Source organism: Myxocyprinus asiaticus, chromosome 3 (assembly GCF_019703515.2).
Source record: "Myxocyprinus asiaticus isolate MX2 ecotype Aquarium Trade chromosome 3, UBuf_Myxa_2, whole genome shotgun sequence".
NCBI classification, from domain to species: Eukaryota; Metazoa; Chordata; class Actinopteri; order Cypriniformes; family Catostomidae; genus Myxocyprinus; species Myxocyprinus asiaticus.
The window spans coordinates 24,717,912-24,742,500 of record NC_059346.1 but is presented as its reverse complement, the minus strand read 5'-3'; the positions used below and the strand labels follow the sequence as shown (position 1 = coordinate 24,742,500).

The 24,589-nt window shown below is 38.5% G+C and overlaps 3 protein-coding genes across 5 annotated transcripts in view; 1 reads left to right on the top strand and 2 right to left on the bottom strand.

The window, feature by feature from the left end:
* Positions 1 to 14,213, bottom strand: part of LOC127424975 (histone H4 transcription factor-like) — a 15,604-nt gene extending 1,391 nt beyond the window's left edge. Inside the window, exons 1-9 of one of the 2 annotated variants that reach the window (XM_051670552.1) lie at positions 14,101 to 14,213; positions 13,502 to 13,712; positions 12,252 to 12,481; positions 11,917 to 12,016; positions 11,131 to 11,283; positions 7,299 to 7,376; positions 6,984 to 7,104; positions 4,193 to 4,331; positions 2,056 to 2,180 (exon numbers count right to left, since the gene is read on the bottom strand). In XM_051670552.1, coding sequence (XP_051526512.1) covers positions 2,056 to 2,180; positions 4,193 to 4,331; positions 6,984 to 7,104; positions 7,299 to 7,376; positions 11,131 to 11,283; positions 11,917 to 12,016; positions 12,252 to 12,481; positions 13,502 to 13,670 — 1,115 coding nt within the window. In that variant the 5' untranslated portion in view covers positions 13,671 to 13,712; positions 14,101 to 14,213. Of the gene's footprint in view, positions 1 to 2,055; positions 2,181 to 4,192; positions 4,332 to 6,983; positions 7,105 to 7,298; positions 7,377 to 11,130; positions 11,284 to 11,916; positions 12,017 to 12,251; positions 12,482 to 13,501; positions 13,713 to 14,100 lie in introns of those variants that run through there. The other variant, XM_051670557.1, reaches the window with a different exon arrangement.
* An 850-nt stretch (positions 14,214 to 15,063) lies between these two features.
* Positions 15,064 to 19,905, bottom strand: LOC127425004 (UDP-N-acetylglucosamine--dolichyl-phosphate N-acetylglucosaminephosphotransferase-like). The gene is made up of 9 exons (XM_051670572.1): positions 19,058 to 19,905; positions 18,823 to 18,943; positions 18,369 to 18,582; positions 18,092 to 18,238; positions 16,934 to 17,018; positions 16,455 to 16,643; positions 16,064 to 16,151; positions 15,787 to 15,942; positions 15,064 to 15,608 (listed from the first exon to the last, which is right to left on the bottom strand). Exons 1-9 carry the CDS (start codon positions 19,219 to 19,221, stop codon positions 15,543 to 15,545), a joined length of 1,230 nt encoding a protein of 409 aa, XP_051526532.1. The 5' UTR covers positions 19,222 to 19,905; the 3' UTR covers positions 15,064 to 15,542.
* A 1,461-nt stretch (positions 19,906 to 21,366) lies between these two features.
* The window catches only part of LOC127424873 (phospholipid transfer protein C2CD2L-like), a 33,666-nt gene continuing 30,443 nt past the window's right edge, over positions 21,367 to 24,589 (top strand). For both annotated transcript variants that reach the window (XM_051670395.1, XM_051670385.1), the window contains exons 1-2: positions 21,367 to 21,680; positions 22,977 to 23,412. In XM_051670395.1, the coding sequence (XP_051526355.1) occupies positions 23,050 to 23,412 (363 nt within the window). In that variant the 5' untranslated portion in view covers positions 21,367 to 21,680; positions 22,977 to 23,049. The remainder of the gene's footprint in view (positions 21,681 to 22,976; positions 23,413 to 24,589) is intronic.

The following is a 24,589-nucleotide window of genomic DNA, read 5'->3' as shown; positions in this document are numbered from 1 at the left end:
ATTCGCTGAGCTACCCAGGCCCTGGACTGTTGAATTTTTAAAAAATTGGGTGTGCATTATTTTCCAATAATTCAATGGGCTGGAGTCAATTATTCAGTTTATACCACAGTTACCACACCTTAAGACATCGCTCAGGGTTTTATCTGTGTGTGAGTGTGTGCAAGCGAGAGAGAGAAAAACAGAAACAGAGAGATCATGTGTGAGCTTACCTCTGTTTGCTGCAACTTTTGTCAGCAGTTACATCGTTTCAAATCGCCACGATGCAAATTTAAATACCTCTCAACAGCAGCGTGGTAGTGTGTGTGTGAATGTGTGTGTGTGTGTGAGTGTGGCTGAGAGCGAAAGAGAGAGAGGGAGCGCAAGGGCGCTTTTCAACAAAGATTTAAATATAGGATATTATCAACACTGTTTGTCGTTCTTATACAATTTACTTAACCAGTGTCTTTGTTTTTATTTGGTTATATTGCTGTGGTAGCTAGGGATGCTCAGATCGATCTGCCGATATTCATGTCCTATGACTCGATCTGTGATCGGTTATTTTGCCGATCACATAAACCAATTGCTCATGACGCATAAGATGCGTGGCTCCTTTAAGATTTTAGCAGCATGGCATCATGGAGTGTGGGGAATACTGGCATAGTGTTGTAAGACAACAAACTTGATTAAACAGTTAAGAATGATGCAGTGGGAGAGGTATGGCGAATATGAAAAATTTGTGTACTGTACTGTTAATGTGGTGTTTCACACGCGACAAGCAAAGGGAAAACAGTGCGAGCTGTGAAATGGTCCTTATCGTTCATGGCAGCAGCTTCCATCTGGCATAGGCATCTCAGTAATAATGTGAGTTACAAGATGTGGTGTAATTCAGACATCTTTACTAAATATCTCCCAATTAAATGGCATTAACAATAGCAGCACACGTAGAGTCCAGAAACATGCACTCTTTCTCAGCTTTCCTTTCATCTCTTGCCCTCATGAGAGAGCACGTGTTCTCCTCATTAAAGTTCAAGCAGCAACAAGTGAAAAATAAACTATTAATACAATCATCCATCTAAATGTAAAGGCAGGGAAGGAATTTATAAATATAATAATTCTTTATACAATATTAAGATAACAATGTATTAAATATAATGCAAAAATGAAATAAAAAAAATGTATATTAAATAATGACAACAAATCAATAACCAAAAATGTCACATTAAGTTTAATTGCACCTATGGGTTATCAGTTTGACACAAAGCTTCATTTATATATATATATCTTAATATAGAGAATATTCTGTTAGCCTATACTTGATTTTAAAGTCTGTTTTTTGTTTTGTTTTTTAAACCGTTTTTGTCAGCAAAAATTAGGCAAAGTGATATTACTGGGAAGAGGAAAATTAAATTAATAGTGAAAGTGTTCAGAAAGATTACATATGGCCAGTTAAGACAGAGATCCTGATAAAAGGTGAAATAATCGGTATCGGCCGATCAGGTGACAAGAAGATCGTTATCAGCTGTAAAAATCCTGATCGGAGCATCCCTAGTAGTAGCCTGTACTGCTCTGTGAAATAACTGAAATAATTTGGTAAAGTAAAATGGAACTGTTGCGGTCAAGACCTGGAACTACTTAGCTGTGCATTTACTAAAATTATTGCACACCTTAGAACCTCTGTCAACCAATCAGAATCAAGCATTAAACAGCCCTGTGGTATAACAAGTTATAATGAATACAAAATGTTCAAATATACCAGCGACTCACTTTCCCCCAACATGGAAAAACCATGCAAGTTTGTACTTTTTTCATTGAGCAATACAATGTTTAGATCCTCTATTGTTCAAAAGTGTTTCTGGTCTGTGAATTCGCAGGTCAATCGTTCACCAAACTTCTTCACATGAGCTCGGATTTCCGCTTATCCAAGTTTGCATGGCTATGAATGAATGTCAGTGGAGCACAAAGTCTAGTGTGGCTGCACCTTAAATGGACAGAATAAGCTGCAAAGTAGACCAGACATTATGTCTGTAGTCAAAAGTTTGGCTTTTGGGAGTAGAACAATGGAGGAAGTCTTCATACCTGAATCTGGGGTGTCCTGAGGGCCATTTGAACTGATGTTTCTTGCGTAGGTGGGCAGTGAGATTGTTCCCCCGGGTGAAACACTGCTCACACACGTGGCACTTATAGCGAGGAGTGTAATCTCCCTAAATGTACAATGCAAAATAGCACATTAATGTACTTAACTACTTTGAAGATATAAGCAGAATGAGTCTCCATATAAACTGAGCAAAAAAAAAAAAAAAAAAAAAAAGAAACGTCCTCTCACTTTCAACTGCTTTTATTTTCAGCAAACTTAACATGTGTAAATATTTGTATGAACATAAAAAGATTCAAAAACTAAAACATAAACTGAACAAGTTTCACAGACATGTGACTAACAGAAATGGAATAATGTGTCCCTGAACGGATTGCACCAGCTGCATTAAGTACTGCAGTGCATCTCCTCCTCATGGACTGCACCAGATTTGCCAGTTCTTGCTGTGAGATGTTACCCCACTCTTCCACCAAGGCACTTGCAAGTTCCCGGACATTTCTGGGGGGAATGGCCCTAGCCCTCACCCTCCAATCCAACAGGTCCCAGACGTGCTCAATAGGATTGAGATCCGGGCTCTTCGCTGGCCATGGCAGAACACTGACATTCCTGTCTTGCAGGAAATCACGCACAGAACGAGCAGTATGGCTGGTGGCATTGTCGTGCTGGAGAGTCATGTCAGGATGAGCCTGCAGGAAGGGTACCACATGAGGGAGGAGGATGTCTTCCCTGTAACGCACAGCGTTGAGATTGCGTGCAATGACAACAAGCTCAGTCCGATGATGCTGTGACACACCACCCCAGACCATAACGGACCCTCCACCTCCAAATCGATCCTGCTCCAGAGTACAGGCCTCGGTGTAATGCTCATTCCTTCGACGATAAACACGAGTCCGACCATCACCCCTGGTGAGACAAAACCGTGACTCTTCAGTGTAGAGCACTTTTTGCCAGTCCTGTCTGGTCCAGCAAAGGTGTGTTTGTGCCCATAGGTGACGTTGTTGCCGGTGATGGCTGGGAAGGACCTGTCTTACAACAGGCCTACAAGCCCTCAGTCCAGCCTCTCTCAGTTATTGCGTACAGTCTAAGCACTGATGGAGGGATTGTGCATTCCTAGTGTAACTCGGGCAGTTGTTGTTGCCATCCTGTCCCGCAGGTGTGATATTCAGATGTACTGATCCTGTGCAGGTGTTGTTACACGTGGTCTGCCACTGCGAGGATGATCAGCTGTCCTTCCTGTCTCCCTGTAGCGCTGTCTTAGGCGTCTCGCAGTACGGATATTGCAATTTATTGCCTTGGCCACATCTGCAGTCCTCATGCCTCCATGCTGCATGCCTATGGCACGTTCACGCAGATGAGCAGGGACCCTGGGCATCTTTCTTTTGGTGTTTTTCAAAGTCAGTAGTTTTTATAACTGTGACCTTAATTGCCTACCGTCTGCAAGCTGTTAGTGTCTTAACGACCGTTCCACAGGTGCATGTTCATTAATTGTTTATGGTTCACTGAACAAGCATGGAAAACATTGTTTAAACCCCTTACAATAAAGATCTGTAAAGTTATTTGGATTTTTACAAAATTATCTTTAAAATACAATGTCCTGAAAAAGGGACGTTTCTTTTTTTGCTGAGTTTATTTGTTGCAATGTAAATTCCATTAGCTTTACTGATGTACATATTTGTTTTCATTTGTTCACACTGTAACGTTTTCTGCCGCGATTCACTTTTTGTAATGTTATACATTTATTACGTATATATTGCGCTGCTGCATGAAGCTACATCTAAACTGATCTTTACACATTATATAATTTTTTAGAGATCAAACATTATCATTACAACAGTTATATTCTTCAATGACAGGCTATAAAACAAGTTACATTTGCCCGTTTACATTTTAACAAATTATATCATTAATCTGTTGGTATAAGCACAATATGTTCCTACAGTAAAGTTTATGCATAACATTTTTTGTAATTCAGTTGTCGTATTTTTGAGGTGACACCTCATGTTTAAAGAGCTGTCATTTTTTGACTAGCTGAGCTCATTTTTATATGTATTGTATTGTCCTTTCCTGATTGGCTGATCATATGTAGATATGAATGTGGCTGGCGTTTTCCAATTGGCTCACCTCATGAATGCGTTTGTAGTGGTTCTTGATTGAGTAAAGGGAGCGGGTGGAGTAGTTACAGTCAGGGAAGTCGCATCGATATGCTGGCTCACTGCTGTGTGTGTCTAAATGCTTCCGCAGGTCTATCAGGTTTTTACAGCTGAAAACCACACCCACACAGACAGACAAATGATGTTCTAACCAAACATGTCTTAAATGCTAGCACCTGTAATTGTATAGCAAGCTAAAATATATATATATACAGGTGCATCTCAATAAATTAGAATGTCGTGGAAAAGTTCATTTATTTCAGTAATTCAACTCAAATTGTGAAACTCGTGTATTAAATAAATTCAATGCACACAGACTGAAGTAGTTTAAGTCTTTGGTTCTTTTAATTGTGATGATTTTGACTCACATTTAACAAAAACCCACCAATTCACTATCTCAAAAAATTAGAATACATCATAAGACCAATAAAAAAAACATTTTTAGTGAATTGTTGGCCTTCTGGAAAGTATGTTCATTTACTGTATATGTACTCAATACTTGGTAGGGGCTCCTTTTGCTTTAATTACTGCCTCAATTTGGCGTGGCATGGATGTGATCAGTTTGTGGCACTGCTGAGGTGGTATGGAAGCCCAGGTTTCTTTGACAGTGGCCTTCAGCTCATCTGCATTTTTTGGTCTCTTGTTTCTCATTTTCCTCTTGACAATACCCCATAGATTCTCTATGGGGTTCAGGTCTGGTGAGTTTGCTGGCCAGTCAAGCACACCAACACCATGGTCATTTAACCAACTTTTGGTGCTTTTGGCAGTGTGGGCAGGTGCCAAATCCTGCTGGAAAATGAAAGCAGCATCTTTAAAAAGCTGGTCAGCAGAAGGAAGCATGAAGTGCTCCAAAATGTCTTGGTAAACGGGTGCAGTGACTTTGGTTTTCAAAAAACACAATGGACCAACACCAGCAGATGACATTGCACCCCAAATCATCACAGACTGTGGAAACTTAACACTGGACTTCAAGCAACTTGGGCTATGAGCTTCTCCACCCTTCCTCCAGACTCTAGGACCTTGGTTTCCAAATGAAATACAAAACTTGCTGTCATCTGAAAAGAGGACTTTGGAACACTGGGCAACAGTCCAGTTCTTCTTCTCCTTAGCCCAGGTAAGACGCCTCTGACGTTGTCTGTGGTTCAGGAGTGGCTTAACAAGAGGAATACGACAACTGTAGCCAAATTCCTTGACATGTCTTTGTGTGGTGGCTCTTGATGCCTTGACCCCAGCCTCAGTCCATTCCTTGTGAAGTTCACCCAAATTCTTGAATCGATTTTGCTTGACATTCATAAGGCTGCGGTTCTCTCGGTTGGTTGTGCATCTTTTTCTTCCACACTTTTTCCTTCCACTCAACTTTCTGTTAACATGCTTGGATACAGCACTCTGTGAACAGCCAGCTTCTTTGGCAATGAATGTTTGTGGCTTACCCTCCTTGTGAAGGGTGTCAATGATTGTCTTCTGGACAACTGTCAGATCAGCAGTCTTCCCCATGATTGTGTAGCCTAGTGAACCAAACTGAGAGACCATTTTGAAGGCTCAGGAAACCTTTGCAGGTGTTTTGAGTTGATTAGCTGATTGGCATGTCACCATATTCTAATTTTTTGAGATAGTGAATTGGTGGGTTTTTGTTAAATGTGAGCCAAAATCATCACAGTTAAAAGAACCAAAGACTTAAACTACTTCAGTCTGTGTGCATTGAATTTATTTAATACACGAGTTTCACAATTTGAGTTGAATTACTGAAATAAATGAACTTTTCCACGACATTCTAATTTATTGAGATGCACCTGTATATATATATATATATATATATATATATATATATATATATATATATATATGGTATTTCAAGGTTTACAAATCACTGCCAGTGGTAAATAAAGGAATAGCTCACCCAAAAATTATAATTCTCTCATCATTTACTCACCTTTTAACTCATGATCACGCCAAGGAGACTGCAAATGTCAAGATTTATAATGAATTGGTCCATTTCTCACTCAAAACTGACCGTATCGCTTCAGATGACATGGATTAAACCACTCGAGTTGTATTACCTTTTATCCTTTTTGGAGCTTGAAAGTGTTGAATCCAATTGATTTGCATTGTATGGACAAAAACACCTCATATCTGCATCAAAATATCTTTGTTTGTGTTCTGCAGAAGACAAAGCCGGTTCTCAGCCGGTTGTTATCAAAATAAACCCTGACAGGGTGATCAGGACCTCGACTCAAAGCATTTTTACACAGCTACTAACCAAGTAAATAAATAAATGGCCATACAATATTGATTTGCATTGATATTATGTAATTATGTGAGAAGAAATAATTGCTGAACAGCTGATTTGCACCTCCGGTAGCATCGGAGTTCTGTTGGTGTTTATTTTTTGAAAATGCCTGTCTGCCTCCTCATTATCCAGCCTATTACAAGACTACTTACCAAAAAAATAAATAAAAAAATGGACATAAAACATTGATTTGTGTAACAATTATTTTATTAGCTCACTTGTAGAGATTGCACAGTGATCCGAGAAGCAGGAAAGATGACTCGCAATACCCGGATGACCAATCTGATACATCTCAATCCTCGGATGTGCGGTTGTTGCTCAGACATATCAGACCGCAAGATGGTGCCACTGACCAATCAGAATAGAGTATTCCAGCACGGCGTGTAATAAAGTTGAGTAAATGATGAGAAATGTTTAATTTTTTGGGTGAACTATTCCTTTCAGCGACTTACTGCAGTATGTGAAATAATCTCACCTGTACTCGCAGTAGTCACAGCTGTAGGGCTTCTCGTTGGAATGGCGAAACTTAATGTGGTTTCTCAGTGAGGAAGGTGATGGACAGGTCATATCACACAGTGGACATTTATAATGGTTAACTTTGAACACAAAATGGAGAAACACATCATTAGAACAAACAGGTCACACATTACAAGACAATAAAGGCCACTGATTTGAACATTGCTACAGATTACATACTGATTATGACAACTTTCCAAGAAAAAGCAGAACTTGATCACTATAGTATAACAAAGTACAACCTTTATGACACAACAAATAAAAAGACCCATACCATGGTTCCTCATGTGGTCTCTCAGTAGCCTCTCAGTGGCAAAACGTTTAGAGCAGTGAGAACATTGAAATCTTTGACCTACACACACACACAAAAAAATATGCATGATTTAAAAATGTAAGTCTGATATAAATATACATAAATATATATAAATACATTTTATATATATATATATATATATATAAATACATTTTATATATATATATATATATATATATATATATATATATATATATATATATATATACACACACACACACACACACACACCCACTATATACAGTACTGTGCAAAAGTTTTAGGCACTTGTGAAAAATGTTGCATAGTGAGGATGTCTTCAAAAATAATGAAAAATACTTTTCATTTATGACTTAATGTCATACAAAGTCCAGTAAACATAAAAAAAAACTAAATCAATATTCGGTGTGACCACCTTTGCCTTTAAAACAGCACCAATTCTCCTAGGTAAACCTGGACACAGTTTTTCTTGTTTTTTGGCAGATAGGATACTCCAAGCTTCTTGGAGAATTCACCACAGTTCTTCTATCTATTTAGGCTGTCTCAATTGCTTCTGTCACTTTATGTAATCACAGACTGACACGATGTTCAGTAGGGGGCTTTGTGGGGACCATGACATCTGCTGCAGGGCTCCCTGTTCTTCTATTCTAATCTTTTCTATTTGAAAAATTAATGTTTGTGAGTTTAACATATATATTTCCTACTGACACACTAAAGCTGAAGATATAAATAACCATCTTAAGACAAATGCTTTTGTGAAACATCTTATGTGCCTAAGACTTTTGCACAGTACTGTATGTATGTGTGTTTGTGTGTAATATACAGGTGCATCTCAATAAATTAGAATGTCATGGAAAAGTTCATTTATTTCAGTAATTCAACTCAAATTGTGAAACTCGTGTATTAAATAAATTCAATGCACACAGACTGAAGTAGTTTAAGTCTTTGGTTCTTTTAATTGTGATGATTTTGGCTCACATTTAACAAAAACCCACCAATTCACTATCTCAAAAAATTAGAATACATCATAAGACCAATAAAAAAAACATTTTTAGTGAATTGTTGGCCTTCTGGAAAGTATGCTCATTTACTGTATATGTACTCAATACTTGGTAGGGGCTCCTTTTGCTTTAATTACTGCCTCAATTTGGCGTGGCATGGAGGTGATCAGTTTGTGGCACTGCTGAGGTGGTATGGAAGCCCAGGTTTCTTTGAAAGTGGCCTTCAGCTCATCTGCATTTTTTGGTCTCTTGTTTCTCATTTTCCTCTTGACAATACCCCATAGATTCTCTATGGAGTTCAGGTCTGGTGAGTTTGCTGGCCAGTCAAGCACACCAACACCATGGTCAATTAACCAACTTTTGGTGCTTTTGGCAGTGTGGACAGGTGCCAAATCCTGCTGGAAAATGAAATCAGCATCTTTAAAAAGCTGGTCAGCAGAAGGAAGCATGAAGTGCTCCAAAATTTCTTGGTAAACGGATGCAGTGACTTTGGTTTTCAAAAAACACAATGGATCAACACCAGCAGATGACATTGCATCCCAAATCATCACAGACTGTGGAAACTTAACACTGGACTTCAAGCAACTTGGGCTATGAGCTTCTCCACCCTTCCTCCAGACTCTAGGACCTTGGTTTCCAAATGAAATACAAAACTTGCTCTCATCTGAAAAGAGGACTTTGGACCACTGGGCAACAGTCCAATTCTTCTCCTTAGCCCAGGTAAGACGCCTCTGACGTTGTCTGTGGTTCAGAAGTGGCTTAACAAGAGGAATACGACAACTGTAGCCAAATTCCTTGACACGTCTGTGTGTGGTGGCTCTTGATGCCTTGACCCCAGCCTCAGTCCATTCCTTGTGAAGTTCACCCAAATTCTTGAATCGATTTTGCTTGACAGTCATAAGGCTGCGGTTCTCTCGGTTGGTTGTGCATCTTTTTCTTCCACACTTTTTCCTTCCACTCAACTTTCTGTTAACATGCTTGGATACAGCACTCTGTGAACAGCCAGCTTCTTTGGCAATGAATGTTTGTGGCTTACCCTCCTTGTGAAGGGTGTCAGTGATTGTCTTCTGGACAACTGTCAGATCAGCAGTCTTCCCCATAATTGTGTAGCCTAGTGAACCAAACTGAGAGACCATTTTGAATGCTCAGGAAACCTTTGCAGGTGTTTTGAGTTGATTAGCTGATTGGCATGTCACCATATTCTAATTTTTTGAGATAGTGAATTGGTGGGTTTTTGTTAAATGTGAGCCAAAATCATCACAATTAAAATAACCAAAGACTTGAACTACTTCAGTCTGTGTGCATTGAATTTATTTAATACACGAGTTTCACAATTTGAGTTGAATTACTGAAATAAATGAACTTTTCCATGACATTCTAATTTATTGAGATGCACCTGTATACACACACACACACACCCTCACTAATCAACATTTTTCACAAGTGCCTAACACTTTTGCACAATACTGTGTATGTATGTATGTATGTGTATGTATATATATATATATATATATATATATATATATATATATATATATATATATATTACACTATATTGCCAAAAGTATTTGCTCATCTGCCTTTAGACACATATGAACTTAAGTGACATCCCATTCTTAATCCATAGGGTTTAATATGACGTCGGCCCACCCTTTGCAGCTATAACAGCTTCAACTCTTCTGGGAAGGCTTTCCATAAGGTTTAGGAGTGTGTTTATGGGAATTTTTGACCATTCTTCCAGAAGCGCATTTGTGAGGTCAGACACTGATGTTGGACGAGAAGGACTGGCTCGCAGTCTTCGCTCTAATTCATCCCAAAGGTGCTCTATCGGGTTGAGGTCAGGACTCTGTGCAGGCCAGTCAAGTTCTTCCACACCAAACTCGCTCATCCATGTCTTTATGGACCTTGCTTTGTGCACTGGTGCGCAGTCATGTTGGAACAGGAAGGGGCCATCCCCAAACTGTTCCCACAAAGTTGGGAGCATGGAATTGTCCAAAATCTCTTGGTATGCTGAAGCATTCAGAGTTCCTTTCACTGGAACTAAGGGATCAAGCCCAGCTCCTGAAAAAAAACCCCACACCATAATCCCCCCTCCACCAAACTTCACAGTTGGCACAATGCAGTCAGACAAGTACCGTTCTCCTGGCAACCGCCAAACCCAGACTCGTCCATCAGATTGCCAGATGGAGAAGCGTGATTCGTCAGTCCAGAGCACACATCTCCACTGCTCTAGAGTCCAGTGGCGGCGTGCTTTACACCACTGCATCCGACGCTTTGCATTGCACTTGGTGATGTATGGCTTGGATGCAGCTGCTCGGCCATGGAAACCCATTCCATGAAGCTCACTACGCACTGTTCTTGAGCCAGTCTGAAGGCCACATGAACTTTGGAGGTCTGTAGCGATTGACTCTGCAGAAAGTTGGAGACCTCTGCGCACTATGCGCCTCAGCATCCGCTGACCCCGCTCTGTCATTTTACGTGGCCTACCACTTCGTGGCTGAGTTGCTGTCATTCCCAATCGCTTCCACTTTGTTATAATACCACTGACAGTTGACTGTGGAATATTTAGTAGCGAGGAAATTTCACGACTGGACTTGTTGCACAGGTGGCATCCTATCACAGTACCGCGCTGGAATTCACTGAGCTCCTGAGAGCGCCCCATTCTTTCACAAATGTTTGTAGAAGCAGTCTGCATGCCTAGGTGCTTCATTTTATACACCTGTGGCCATGGAAGTGATTGGAACACCTGAATTCAATTATTTGGATGGGTGAGTGAATACTTTTGGCAATATAGTGTATATAAAATATTTCACCTTCTATGGAGGTCTGTCGTCGAATGTGGTCGAAGAACTTGGTGTTGTTGGCAAACATTCCTCCACAGGTAGGACATGCCACCAGCTTTTCCTGCGTGTGACTACGCATGTGCTCTCGCAACTTAAACCTGCCCTTGAAAGAGGCCTCACAATCTATAAAGGTGAAATGGAATGTCTTCTCAGAAGAGTGCTGATCTTTTAAATCATGATATGCAGTCTAAACCGATCTGGAACATTTGACATTGAAGATGCTCAGTGTCTATTATCACAAGAGTTTCCTCTGACAGGCAGTATAAATATGGCTTCCAAAAGATTTATGATATCAGATGCAGTAATGCAAAAAGTTCTGATGTAAGTTAAGCTGATTAGTGGTGACATTCAAAGCAGGCTCACTGAATGAAATAAAATATACTAAGTAAATACATAATTAAGTTTCACTGTCTTTTATTCATCTTCCTAAACAACCAATTCAACAGCATTAGCCTCTCTGCTGCCCGCACCAACTCTGGAGCACTCAAGTGAATGTACATCATTTTAAATATACAATATTTGTAAAAAGTACATACAATTCTTTAGGTGTAAAACTTAGAAAACCTGGAAAAGTGGGAAAAAGTAAAAAAAAAAAAAACAACAAAAAACATGTAGTGTACCTTTACAGCTGTATTGTCTACAAAGTCTGGACTACATGAAAGAATAACTGATATTCATTCATATTCTGCTTTCAGCTCACAATTTTATCACAATTGTAACTTCTTAATGCATAATTTTAGGACAGTCATTTCTTACCTTTCCATCCACAGAACAACACACTCTCTTCATTAGCTTCGAGACAGTGGGCATGCATCTCCACATGTCTGTAGAACCACTCTGGATTATCCATAGACATCTGAACACAAAAACACTTATCAGCAGAGTCATTTATCTCTTTGTAAATAGACAACTATGGCATTGACAAACAGAATACAGATAATAATACAATAAGATGTGGACTCCATTTATCCCACATCCTTATTTCCTCACACAAACACACCCAAGATTTTATTCCCTGATCTGACTAAAAGATCTACTATTAAAGGAGCATGCTTTGCCACAACCTCGACACAACAGAATTGCCTCCTTACCTCACAGTGCTCCCAAAGACAGAGGAAGTTCTCTTGGACCTCAGGCACTATGTTGCAGGTGTGGAGGCCGACCGAGCAGGTGCCCATATCGCTATGACCCTTGAGTATAGCAATTCCCCACTGCTTCAACTTGGTGTGGTAACAGTGGAAGAACATGTGTCTAAGAAGCTCCCCATCACCTTCCACTGAGCAGAAGCCACAGTCTCGCCACAGACAGTTATGCTCCTCTTCTGTAAAACATGCAGGCAGACATGAAATAAACGCTTGCCCTACAATATAGAACAGCACTGTCATCCAGTATTGGAGAACTTTTCCTGTAACAAGCCATTTTTTCCTACAAACCAAAACTGGGGTTGTTGGAAAAAAAAAACAGTGTTGGGTAAATTACTCAAAAAAAATAATCCACTACAAATTACCAATTATTTCTTTAAAACTGTAATCACATTACTAATTTTTTTACTTTCTAAATCACATTTCCAAGAAAAGTTTTAGATTTTCTGCTCAAATTAAAAAAACTCCTATATTTCCACCCTTCAGCTGTCACAGAAACGCTAACAGACACACATATGAATTCATATTTTAAATGTATTATACATATTACTTTAGCACAAGTAATGAACTTAAAAGTAATTACTTTCATTGAAAGTCAGTAACTGTAATCTGATTACAAGAATTTTAAATATAATGCATTACGTTACTTTTTTTGACTAACAAGTAATTAGATTACATTAACTAATTACTTTGTAATCAGATCCCAACACTGGAAAAAAACAAAACAAACCATCACTGTTTTCTATGTCACAATATTTATTGCATCAACTGTGAGAAAAGAGGCTTTCATGCTTGCTTTATGCTCCAAACGTGATATTTAATAAATAACCACGTAGGCTAGTTAATAACATTTCGACCATCAGAAGGATTTTCTTTAGAAGTTATGGAGCATAAAGTAAGTGTGTGAGCCTCTTTTAGCTGATGCCATGAAATATTTGATTCTATGATTCATCACTCAATAATGTATTTAAATACTGCATTTATCAAAGTTTTCAATTCATTTATATGAATTAGGATGTTTTTAGCTTTAACATTTGTATTTACTGTAATTGTATGTATTCAAATTTCATGACGTCTGTCATTCTAATTGAGATCCTCCTAGTTTATATATACTGTATAAATAAGGTATAGCTGTTTGAAAAGCACAAATAGCAATTTATTACTTGTAGTTAGTAACTTATGGTGTGTGTAGGACGCACCGGGTAAATCTGAGCTCTCACATTCTACAGTAGCTTTATAATGTTGCTCTACGTGCTGGCAGAACTCCTGCATCCTTTCAAACGTCTCCTGACACGAGCCCCACTCGCACGCCAGTTCCAGCAGCAGCTCCTCTCTACGCGGGGCGCGCTTGCCCGAGGAGGGCATCATGCACCACTAAATGTAAAGCGCAGCGTGTGGTCCTCCAGAGCTCTGAAAGACACCGTAAAATAACATGTGAGATGTAAAATGACACCAAATGACAACAATGGATCTCTTACAATGACAACAAACAAAACAAAACTTGCTATCTGTTTACCATAGCTGTCAGCTTGTGTTTCTAACAGCGCCTAAATGAGTAAATATCACACGCAAACTTCTTAATAAGTAAATGGAGTATAGCCCCAGTTTTAACCTAGTATCAGAAATAAATAGCTGGTTAGCGAAACAAAAAGATAACTTAATATTTTGCCTCCGTTTTGTTGACTGGTTGCTTTTTGCTGGCTACGAGTTAGCATAGTTCAATGTGTTTTCATTCACTGAGGATTTTTTGTGATGGAAAAAAATCGAATGTTGTTAAAACGTTTGATAAACAACTCACCTTTTGCTGCTACTTCAAACATTTCCTTACTTCATCGCACGAAACAACTAAACCAATCAGAAATCACCTTTGCGCCGTCTCTTCAAATCTCAACCAGTCAAATTACACCTAAGTGGTACGTCGAAATGATCATTCCGCCGGACATCTTAACCCGTTCAAATGTTCCGCCATTCGATTTACAGTATTTACTCGAATACATTTATACCTAAAATAAATAAATAAATAAATAAGTCGTAGCCCTGCCACACACTTCAATTATAATTTTAGATAACTGGGAAGCTGATTGATATCGCATAAACTATCTCACATAATACATGTATCTTTACTTTCAAGGGCCGACAGTATTATTCACACAGGAGTCGCAAGCACGAATCACAGGGCGTGCTGAGTGACTCCAGTCAGGCTTCCTAAGCAACCAATTGGCCCGGTTGCTAGGGTGGGTAGTCATGTTGGGTTAACCTCCTCGTGGTTGCTATAATGTGGTTCTCGCTCACGGTGGGGCGTGTGGCGAGTAGCCTTAAGTCTCCACATGCGCTATGTCTCGGCTGTAGCACTCAATAAGCCACGTGATAAAATGCGCGGATTGACGGTCTCAGACGCGGAGGCAACTGAGATTCGTCCTCCCCACCCAGATTGTGGGGAGCCACTATGCCACCACGAGGACCTAAAGCGCATTGTGAATTGGGCATTCCAAATTGGGGAGAAAATGGGAGAGAAAAAAAGGTTTCCATCATATGTTCATTTTATGTGGGTAAGGACAGTGCAGAGTCTTTTGTTGTTGTTGTCACATAAAAACCTTAATGAATGTGTCATTCTGTTGTCACAGCACATCAGTGTCTGTTAAATGAAAGATATGGAATATAATTTATGTTTGTTATGTTTGATTACAGGTCAAAATATTAAAGCAGGGCAGTACATACATTTCTGATACACTCATTTGCAATCCCAGAGGCCAGTGTGGTCCATTGTCACATTGGTTTATTCAAATGAGTCAAAGGCATAATATTAGATCTGACAGAAAAATATATAAATGCATTTATAAAGTAATCTTTCAGTAATTTTCTTAAAAATTCCCCCAACTGCCTAAATTATCCCTGAATTGAACCATTTAACCACTTTCCAAATTAGAGGCCTATATTTTTAGGTCCGCCCAGACTGCTGTCATTTCTTACAGAAAGGCAAATACATGTTGTCCATAATCTACAGAAGTTTCATGTCCATTTGAGAATTATGGGCATATGTGTAGACTGACCCTCCGCATGCACATGTATTGACAGAGTAGATGAAATACACAGTACTGTTATAAGATCCAACAGTTTATAGAGGACAGGTAGTTTAGCGATCATTATAAAAATCTTTTAGTCAGGCGACTATGGTTGTCTCCAAATGGAAGCAACAGAGCGTGAAGTCTCTTGGGATTTTACACAATGAGCTCGATGGGTCTAGACATCATAGAAAAGACGCACAAGGTGATACCGGATTCCAAATGCCAAGGCACTCCCCAAGACCTGTGAAAGAAATCTTTCATTATTTTATCTCACCAAAACAAGTTATATCATACATAACACTGATGATAATGATCTAATAGATGCTTGCTCGTACATTGACAGTGAGTCTGTAGGCATCTATATCTCCCTTCTTTCCTGGTTCAAACCACTTTTAAAGGGATTCATAATGTAGGCTCACCTGTATCAACAGCATGATTGCAGTCAATGTTCTCTCATGTGTAGGTCCCAGTAATTTCAGTACCAGGTTGATAAGGGTCATGTTGTTGCACTCAATAAACTCATCATCTCCCTCCTGGCCCCTATGTACATCCAGAAGCCATAGCATTTCTGCCACCTGCAGGACAAAAGACCATTCAATATCAAACAATCATATACAGAGTGACAGTGATTTTAAGTAGGATGTTTTTTAGATCAGCATCTTTTGTTGAAATACTGATGATGGCATGTGTTTTTACCTTCAGAATAAGTTGTCCTACTTTGCCTAGGTTCTTCTGTTTGAACTTGGAGTAGCTCATGCCAAGCTTTCCTGTGTCTGACTGTAACCTGCATTAATCAGTTGAAGAGGTCAGGTCAAACAGTTTAAATATTCGTATTGCATGCATTTATAAGAAACTGGTGACAATGAACACACAGAGAAAAAAATCCCTTTTTTTCATCTGTCAAAAATTACTTATCAAACATTAGAAACCACAGGTCAGAAGACATCAAGTGTTCTGATTCAAGAGCAAGTTAGAGATCTAACCCTTTCTTTGTTGAGTGTTCAGCCTTATCAAATACATTTCCAAATAATCTCTAAGTCTGAGATATTAAATGCATGATATTAAAAATACTTCTAAGCGAACCCACCTTGGCAGGCGATGTCTGGGGCAGGGAATGATGTGAAAAAGTTGAGGCAGAGAGTAAATGAAGTTGATGATTTGGGGGATGAAGAAAAGCAGCATGGTCTTGCTGAAATGGCCGAGAATTCCAACCACTGCAAACGTCATTCCAGCAAAGTAACAGAAAGTGTCTCCCACGAACACTGAGGATGGGTACCTGAGGTGGTGTATTAAAAAAATAAATGTGCATCACTAAAGGCAGCTTGTGCCAGTTTGTTGTTTCTTAAATAGATGCCTTGTTTTCTTTTCCTTTATTTAATGGTTAAGATTAGGATCTGAATTTGTGGTGTGAGATAACTGTCAAAAAGAGTCAATTTTGAACACAAATATGCACAGTATTTGTAGACTTAGAAACGTTCTGATAAGTTCAATGTTTTAGAGGCTTATATTTTAGCATGTTACACACATTTCAATATAAGATATTAAATGACATGATTTTAAACAAACCAATTGTGGTAGAAAAGGGCTAACGTGGTGAAGAAGAAGGGAATCATGAAGTACAAAGAGAAGACATGGTCATCCCTGTAATCTCCTAAAAGAGAAAAATAGTTAAAAGAACATCATGAAATGTTAAATGTATGTTAAAGTATATTGCTACACTCCACAAATGTCAGTGATTGTCAACAAGCCTTTAAAATTTTTTCTTTAAATGACCAACTATAAATAAAAGATTACTTTACAGTTATTTTTTTTTTTTTTGTCTCCTGACATTGTATATTTCTCGGAGCCAAAAAAAAAAAAAAAAAAAAAGGATTTGGATTTAACCCTCCTATTGTCTTAACTGTACCTGAAATGATGAACACATGAGAAATGAGAAACACTGAGACATTTTACATTATCTCAACTATATCACAACAATTCTGATTTATTCTTCTTGTAGAAAATCAACAGTGTACATTTTAGAGTTACAATTTAAGTACATGCCTATTTTACAAATGCATCTCTATTGCCTTTCCCAGCATTTAAAATGGGCAAACTTTGCATGTCCATTGCAATAAATCCATTCCTTCCCACTAATTTGTTAGTTAACTTATTTACTAACATATTATCTGTTCAAAACGGTTAAAAATACTCTCTGTGCATGTTTGTTTGCATGGACACATACATATGTGCACAAACCTTGTTTTAGAGAAAAATAATGCAATTTGTGGGATCAATGGAGGACCCTGTGAAACAGGTTGGGAAGCTATAGAACAGTATGGGGCTAGGGGCTAAATTTGAGAAAATGTGAAATATTTTGTGGTTAAGTTTGATTCATACATGTACAAAAAAATATTTAAAGCTGCATAACATCCAGAAAGTAAGAAGGTGTAAGGTCACAACAATTTTTCCAATACGGGTCAAAATTGACCCATTAATACAATGGAATGAACACTGGTTTAAAAAAAGTTATTTCACTTAAACAATTATGTACAAAAATAAATGTTCTTTTTTTATTTTATTTGTTTTGATAATCTTGACAGTCACAACATTTGGTTCCGGTACCAAAAACTATGCAATATTTATAACGTATTCTTTACCTGTGCCGGGTCAAAACTTACCCTAAGGCAATAGAAGGGTTAAATAGCAAATTCGCCATTAGTTGAAAATGGCCTTTTATCTCACCATTGAGCTCCAGTAAATTAAAAAGGATGATGGAGCCAGATATGAAGAGAGCCTGCCCTGACTCAATGCCATTTATACCAGCCAAGATGTTGATGGCATTCGTGCAGAACACAGCCAACATTCCCATGTACACATAATAAAGAATGCCTGAAACACATTTTATAAACAAATGCTTAGAATACCACAAAAATACCATACATTTCAAACAAGAGGGCAATAACCCCCCATTATGTCAAGCACAAAGCATTTTAGCTTTCTGTCTGACAGTCAAACTCACCCAAGTCCAGATGCATCCCCAGCAGGGCACGGAAAGGTTTGGGCACGACAATGACGGTGTTGCCAAAGTTAGTGAAGTAGACCATGAGGAGAGGTAGGGAGGCCATAGTGGGCAGCAGTAGCTTGTGTCTCCATCGCAGGTTCAGAACGTCATCCGCAAAACCCAGGAAAATCATGCAGCAGATGGCCAACAATGCACCAATCAGTTGCACAAACTACATGGACGTATCATTGATGAAGGAAAAATGAAAAACAAAACACAGTTGAAAGAAATTTCAGTAAATGCAATGTGATAAAACTGACAGGAAAATCCTATTATTAAAGTAAATTTTCAAAGTGCATATTAGTTAAAACCGCCTTAAAACATTCATCAGAAAACAATAAGTGATGAGTTCTTATCGTATGTGTTCATTGTAAAGGCACATTCAAGTGTTTTTGCTGGATTCAGTGCTCACCTCGTTGTGAGGGAACCGTTTACATTGCTCTCCCATGAAGCAACTGAGGAAAGGGACTGGAATGAAGAGGAAGAGGATGATGAGGAAGACTGTGCCACTGATTACACCTTGAGACTCTGGCCTGGTCAATAAGGACAGAAACAACAGTGATTGCCAAAGTCAGCTTTCAGACATCATATTAAAATGCATACAGTACTCCAGGTGCGCAATAATGCAAAATCACAAAAACACTTACACCTCTTTCTTTGTTGTTTTATTGAGGTCCATGCCATAGAGTCGTGCAGATATGAAATGATCCTTAAAAGCTGGAATAAGCTTGACTGTTGCAATGCACCCCAGTGCAGACATACAACAGCTGATGATAAGAGGAAGAACAGGAATAGGAGACATCTTCTCCATATTCTAATTCGATCTACAGCAGCTATATAACTACTGCACTATATATATATATATATATATATATATATACACACACACACACACACACAAATACTATTTGTCAATCTGCCAATGCATGAAATTCATTCAATTTCATGTCACCAACGTTCACTAAGTTATTTGTTTTATATTCCACAGTGAAACTGTCATAAACTGAACAAGTTTCTTTGATATCATTGAAGGTAATCGCGAGTATAAATTACATTTGCTTCATTTCAAACCGACCGACCTGTTTACAGTATATAAACACTGTGTTTTGGTTTTGTGTTGAAAGCTAGATTTCTATAAGGTCGGATAAATAACAGAGAATCTAGAGCAACACGCCCAAATAACGATCAGTCATGTTTATTAGAAAATAATCGGCATGATGTAAGCAGCTTTGACGTCCAAACGGTACAGATATGTCAGTTTGCATTGCAGGTTTGCCTCTGATCTCATCATCAAATCCACGTATACTTCCGTCAACATAATCCCTCCGCCGACTGCCTACATAAATACAACTCTGTTATTTTCTGTACTTTAAGAAGCTGTTCGTATGGCTGACATTAAAAGATTTGAAATGCAAAGTAGCTAAATACTGTGATTTTATAGTGATCAGGTTGGTGTTGATCAGAGAATGTATAAATATATTTGTTGTGATCAAGGTTTCAGTCGAAACTTTTAAGTTGTAACACAACAGGAACCAAACGAGAGAGGACCAGATTAAAGGTCCCATTTCCGTGAAGTAAAAAAATAAAATAAAAAAAGTAATAATAATAATAATAATAATAATAATAATAATAATAATATATATATATATATATATATATATATATATATATATATATATATATATATATATATATATATCCGAATAGTAACATTGAACTATTCTATGACTGAATTAAAGACTCCATGTTACAGTTTCTGAAATCACAAAGTAACAAAATAAGAATAGCATTTATTTCATACAGTGATTACATACCAGCTTTTATGCTTTTTTATGACAATTTACAGTTAATTTTGGGTGGAGGTGATTGTCCATGTTGTATGTAAACAGTAAATTGATTTTGATAACAGACGTCTGTGAAATCATAAAAACAAACTTTTTAATAATGATTTAAAAATGTAATTCTTATTTCAGATATTGTAATAAAATATTTATTTTAGATTTTTGACAGTGTCTCATTTAAAAAACAACAACACAAAAATTCCGTTTTGAAGTTTAGAGCATGACAAAAGTCAGAAAGGGGCTTTGGGGCTTCTTATGAATGAGATAATAAGTTAGTTCCTGATAACATGGATATGACAATCATAAAGGTTATGCTTGATCAATATAACAACCCTTACTTAATGACATAATGTTAAAGTCCTCAGTGAATGCACGCTCAAAGGAATAGTTCCCCCAAAAATTACAATTCTCTTATCACTTACTCACCCTCATGCCATACCAGATGTGTATGAATTTCTTTCTTCTGTTGAACACAAACAAATATTTTTAGAAGAATATTTCAGCTCTGTAGGTATGGTGAATAGGTACCAACATTTTGAAGCTCCAAAATGCACATAAAGTCAGCATAAAAGTAATCCATAAGACTCCAGTGTTTAAATATATATCAGCTTCAGAAGCAATATGATACGTGTGGGTGAGAAACTGATCAATATTTAAGTCTATTTTTTACCATAAATTCTCCTCCCTGACCAGTATGTGGCAATATGCATGAAGAATGTGAATTGCCAAAAACAAAAGAAAATGTGAAAGTGAAAGTGGAGATTTATAGTTTAAACAAATACTCAAATATTGTTCTGTTTCTCACCCACACTTATTATATCACGTCTGAAGACATGGATTGGATTACTTTTATGCTGCCTTTATATGCTTTTGGAACAAAATTTTGGCACCCATTCACAGAGCTGAAATATTCTTCTAAAAATCTTTGTCTGTGTACTGCAGAAGAAAGACAGTCATACACATCTGGGATAGTATGTGTGTGAGTAATTCTTGAGAGCATTTTTATTTTGTGGTGAACTATCCATTTGAGCTGAGGCAGGTCAATGCGCATGCGCAACTCCGCAGCTCGAGAACACCGTGCGTGTCTCTTTAAATACGTTCAGCGTGTGTTTGTGTTGCTACCTGCGCATTACCATTGCAGACCTTCCGACACCGACTGCGGGAAGGGGACGCATTTTCTTTTGCGTTGACAGCACTGGATATTATAAATGTGTGATTTTTACAATGCTAAACATTTACGAAACGGAGGCCATGTACCAGTCAACTCCGGTCTGATTGCAGAATATGCTAAGAATAGCGACTGGATCTGAAGATTGGTGTTGGGATTACGAAGACATTATGTAGTCATGCAGCTGGGCATCTGTAGTTAGCGTTAACAGTGCTCACCGTAGTGTCTCCGTTTCTAAAGACTGCGCTTCTCATCCGATCGGTAATAATTCCCCTCTATGGCTTTTTTTTTTTTTTTTTAAACACTGTTTATGCTCGGCATTATTATGACACGAAGGCTTGGGAGCTGCCTATCTTGACAGCATTTGTGGACATAATAGGCACGTTCTGAGACCGCTTTAGTGATCTGAGCTGACTCGTTATGTGCCTATGATGTCCAAAAAATGCTAAGTAAGCAAATCACTCTATTTTAAAACACAGGCTGTGCTTCTCAAACGGCGATCAGTGAGGGCGACGTAAACATGCATTATTTCATAATTATACGCTATACCATTATAAGTATCTTTGCTTTATAATGAATCCATGAGCCAGCTCGACGTTGCAATTCCGCACTGACCCAGAGCAAGGCTGCTGTGCTGTCAGTATGTGACAGAATTGGACCGGGCGGGTGTATATGTCTGAGACATGATTCGCACAGTACTATAGTAGGGGCCGTTCATACCGAACGTGCTCTTTCGCTATATATATATATTTACAAATATATATATATAAGCTAGACGCTGTGCAATGAATAGAACAGAACACAGGTGTCTAGAGACGTGCTTTTAAAAGTTAACGTTCGTCTAAATAAACGCGGAGCTCCTGCGCGAGATGCTGTTGAAACAGCTGGACGCGGCGCAAATGTCAACGACGTTCGCCTAGCGCATGTTTACACAGGAAAACAATTGGCGTGAACGGCCCCTTAGACTAAACTGAAAGCAAACTGATCTTAGTTTTCTGGAAGAAGATAGGGACTTCTCCGGTTTCAGGGCAGGCATTGAATGTCACACTTTCACCGAAATGCTTAATCAGTTTGCTTAACTGCTTAAACTTTTAAGCACAGGTGGTAGTACAGACACGATACATGCACTTGTAAGTCTCTTAGATAAGAACACGTATTGTAACCCTTACAAAAAGTCACTATAGTAACCGCAGTTTCCGCTACAATACCATTAAACCAGTGTGGTAACTTGGTATTAGCCACCATTGTCATTAACAACAAAAATAAATTCTATCACTTGAAATAAAAACTGTATAATACAATTTAATTCATAATGGTTTTACAATAGTAATAGTAATTAGCAATAAATACTAGGTAAGGTACTAGGTAAAAATATAATAATAAACCTTGTTTACTTTTCCAATCTGTGAATAAGCTTGAAATTCACCTTTATGTTTTTATTCTGTTGTATGTTCTAATGTGATGTAACATGTCTTGTCAGTGCTGCATGGCTTTATTTCCCTGCATCCAATCTTTTTCCAGCCTACTAACTCTGTGTCTCTCTCTACCCTTCCCCAGAGTTCCAACCTTCGTGAGTCAAGATTTTCAACCCTTCGTAAAAATGAGACTAAAGTGATCAGTGATTAGGGAGATGATGACTTTCCAGGATGTGAGCTGGCTGGTTCAGGTGGCGCTCTTCTGTGCTTCGCTGCTGGTCGTACTAGCCTGGCTCGTTCAGTTCTCACTGGCCTTGCTGCACCCTAGGTGGTGTGACAGGGTCCAGGGCAAGAGGGAGACCCCCTGGCAGCTGCCCCTGTGTCTCACCCACCAGACCTTGACGGGTGGCGTGTGGGCTTCCCTCCTGAGACTGAGGCTGGGGCGAGATGGTGCAGGGAGTGACACTGAGGCGGGTGTCAAAGGACTTTTGTCTTCGCTCTTTGTGTTCAAGTCGTTCAGGGAGCACTGGCAGAGAGCCTGGGTGCGTGCGCTCAATGAACAGGCCTGCAGGCAAGGGGTGAGTTAGATCTGAGTAGCAAAATTACATTTATCCTAAGACACTACAGTGTGGGAGGTTTTGTGTATATATCGGCATGTGTTTTTATTGCTCCATGCATGTTTATACATGTGTGAGACTATTTATAGGCTCTGTGAGTGCGTGGACGCATAATATCATGCCCTGGCTACTCCTCGTTAGTAAACGTGTGGGTGTTAAAGAGTCATGGGATGCAGGAGTGAGAGGCAGGTTCTTGTGTAACATCCACACACACACTCCTCCATGCCATTCCCTAAATTCTGCTCTGTAGTTGCGTATAGCATGTCTCCATCTTCCTTTTCCTCAAAGGCATTATTTCATGCAGTCAAAGTTGCACTTTAATTTCTAGTCTGATCAGTTTATATGAGCATTTGTGCATGAGGATTTGCTAATGGCTGTCCTAAAATCCTTACAGAATATATGATGCTCTTATTTTCTACGTTCATAATGTTTAGTTATTTTATATTTAAGAATAAGAGGCTTTGCTTATTTATCATAATTACACTGTTTAGAGATATGATTATTATGACTTGTAAACTGTTCAGTATCTGCTGCACAATCAGAACCTCTGCAACTCCACAACCAATCCTAAATTGTACTATCTTTTTCCTATCCTAATCACTAAACCAGTGATTTTCAACTGGTTTTGCTTCAGGACCCGGATTTTACATTGGATATCAAGTGGTGTCCCAACACAGTACTAAAATTATTTATTGTCCAAAAGTAGAGAAAATGTTCTTATTATATGTTTATTATATGTATTAGTATTAATAATATTATCATAATATTATGACGTTAAAATATTATACACTCACTTAGCACTTATCACTTTGCAAAACTCTTTTATTAAGACGCAATAAATGGCGCAAAGATACAATAAACCTTGCAAACTTTAGCAAATCTAGCAACTACATACACTGAGCACTTTATTAGGAACACCTGTACACCTACTTATTCATGCGATTATCTAATCCGTGGCATGATTGTTGGTGCCAGACGGGCTGGTTTAAGTATTTCTGTAACTGCTGATCTCCTGGGATTTTCATGCACAATAGTCTCTAGAGTTTACTCAGAATGGTGGCAAAAACAGCGGCAGTTCTGCGGACGGAAACACCTTGTTGATGAGAGAGGTCAACAGAGAATGGCCAGACTAGTTCGA

Excerpts from the sequence above, each read along its gene's own strand:
- LOC127425004 (XM_051670572.1), bottom strand. The coding sequence starts at position 19,221 with ATGGAGAAGATGTCTCCTATTCCTGTTCTTCCTCTTATCATCAGCTGT. Across the intron at positions 16,644-16,933 it reads GCCCTTTTCTACCACAATTG|GTACCCATCCTCAGTGTTCG; the intron begins GTTTGTTTAAAA and ends ACACCACCTCAG. Across the intron at positions 15,609-15,786 it reads CAATCATGCTGTTGATACAG|GTCTTGGGGAGTGCCTTGGC; the intron begins GTGAGCCTACAT and ends TTTCTTTCACAG.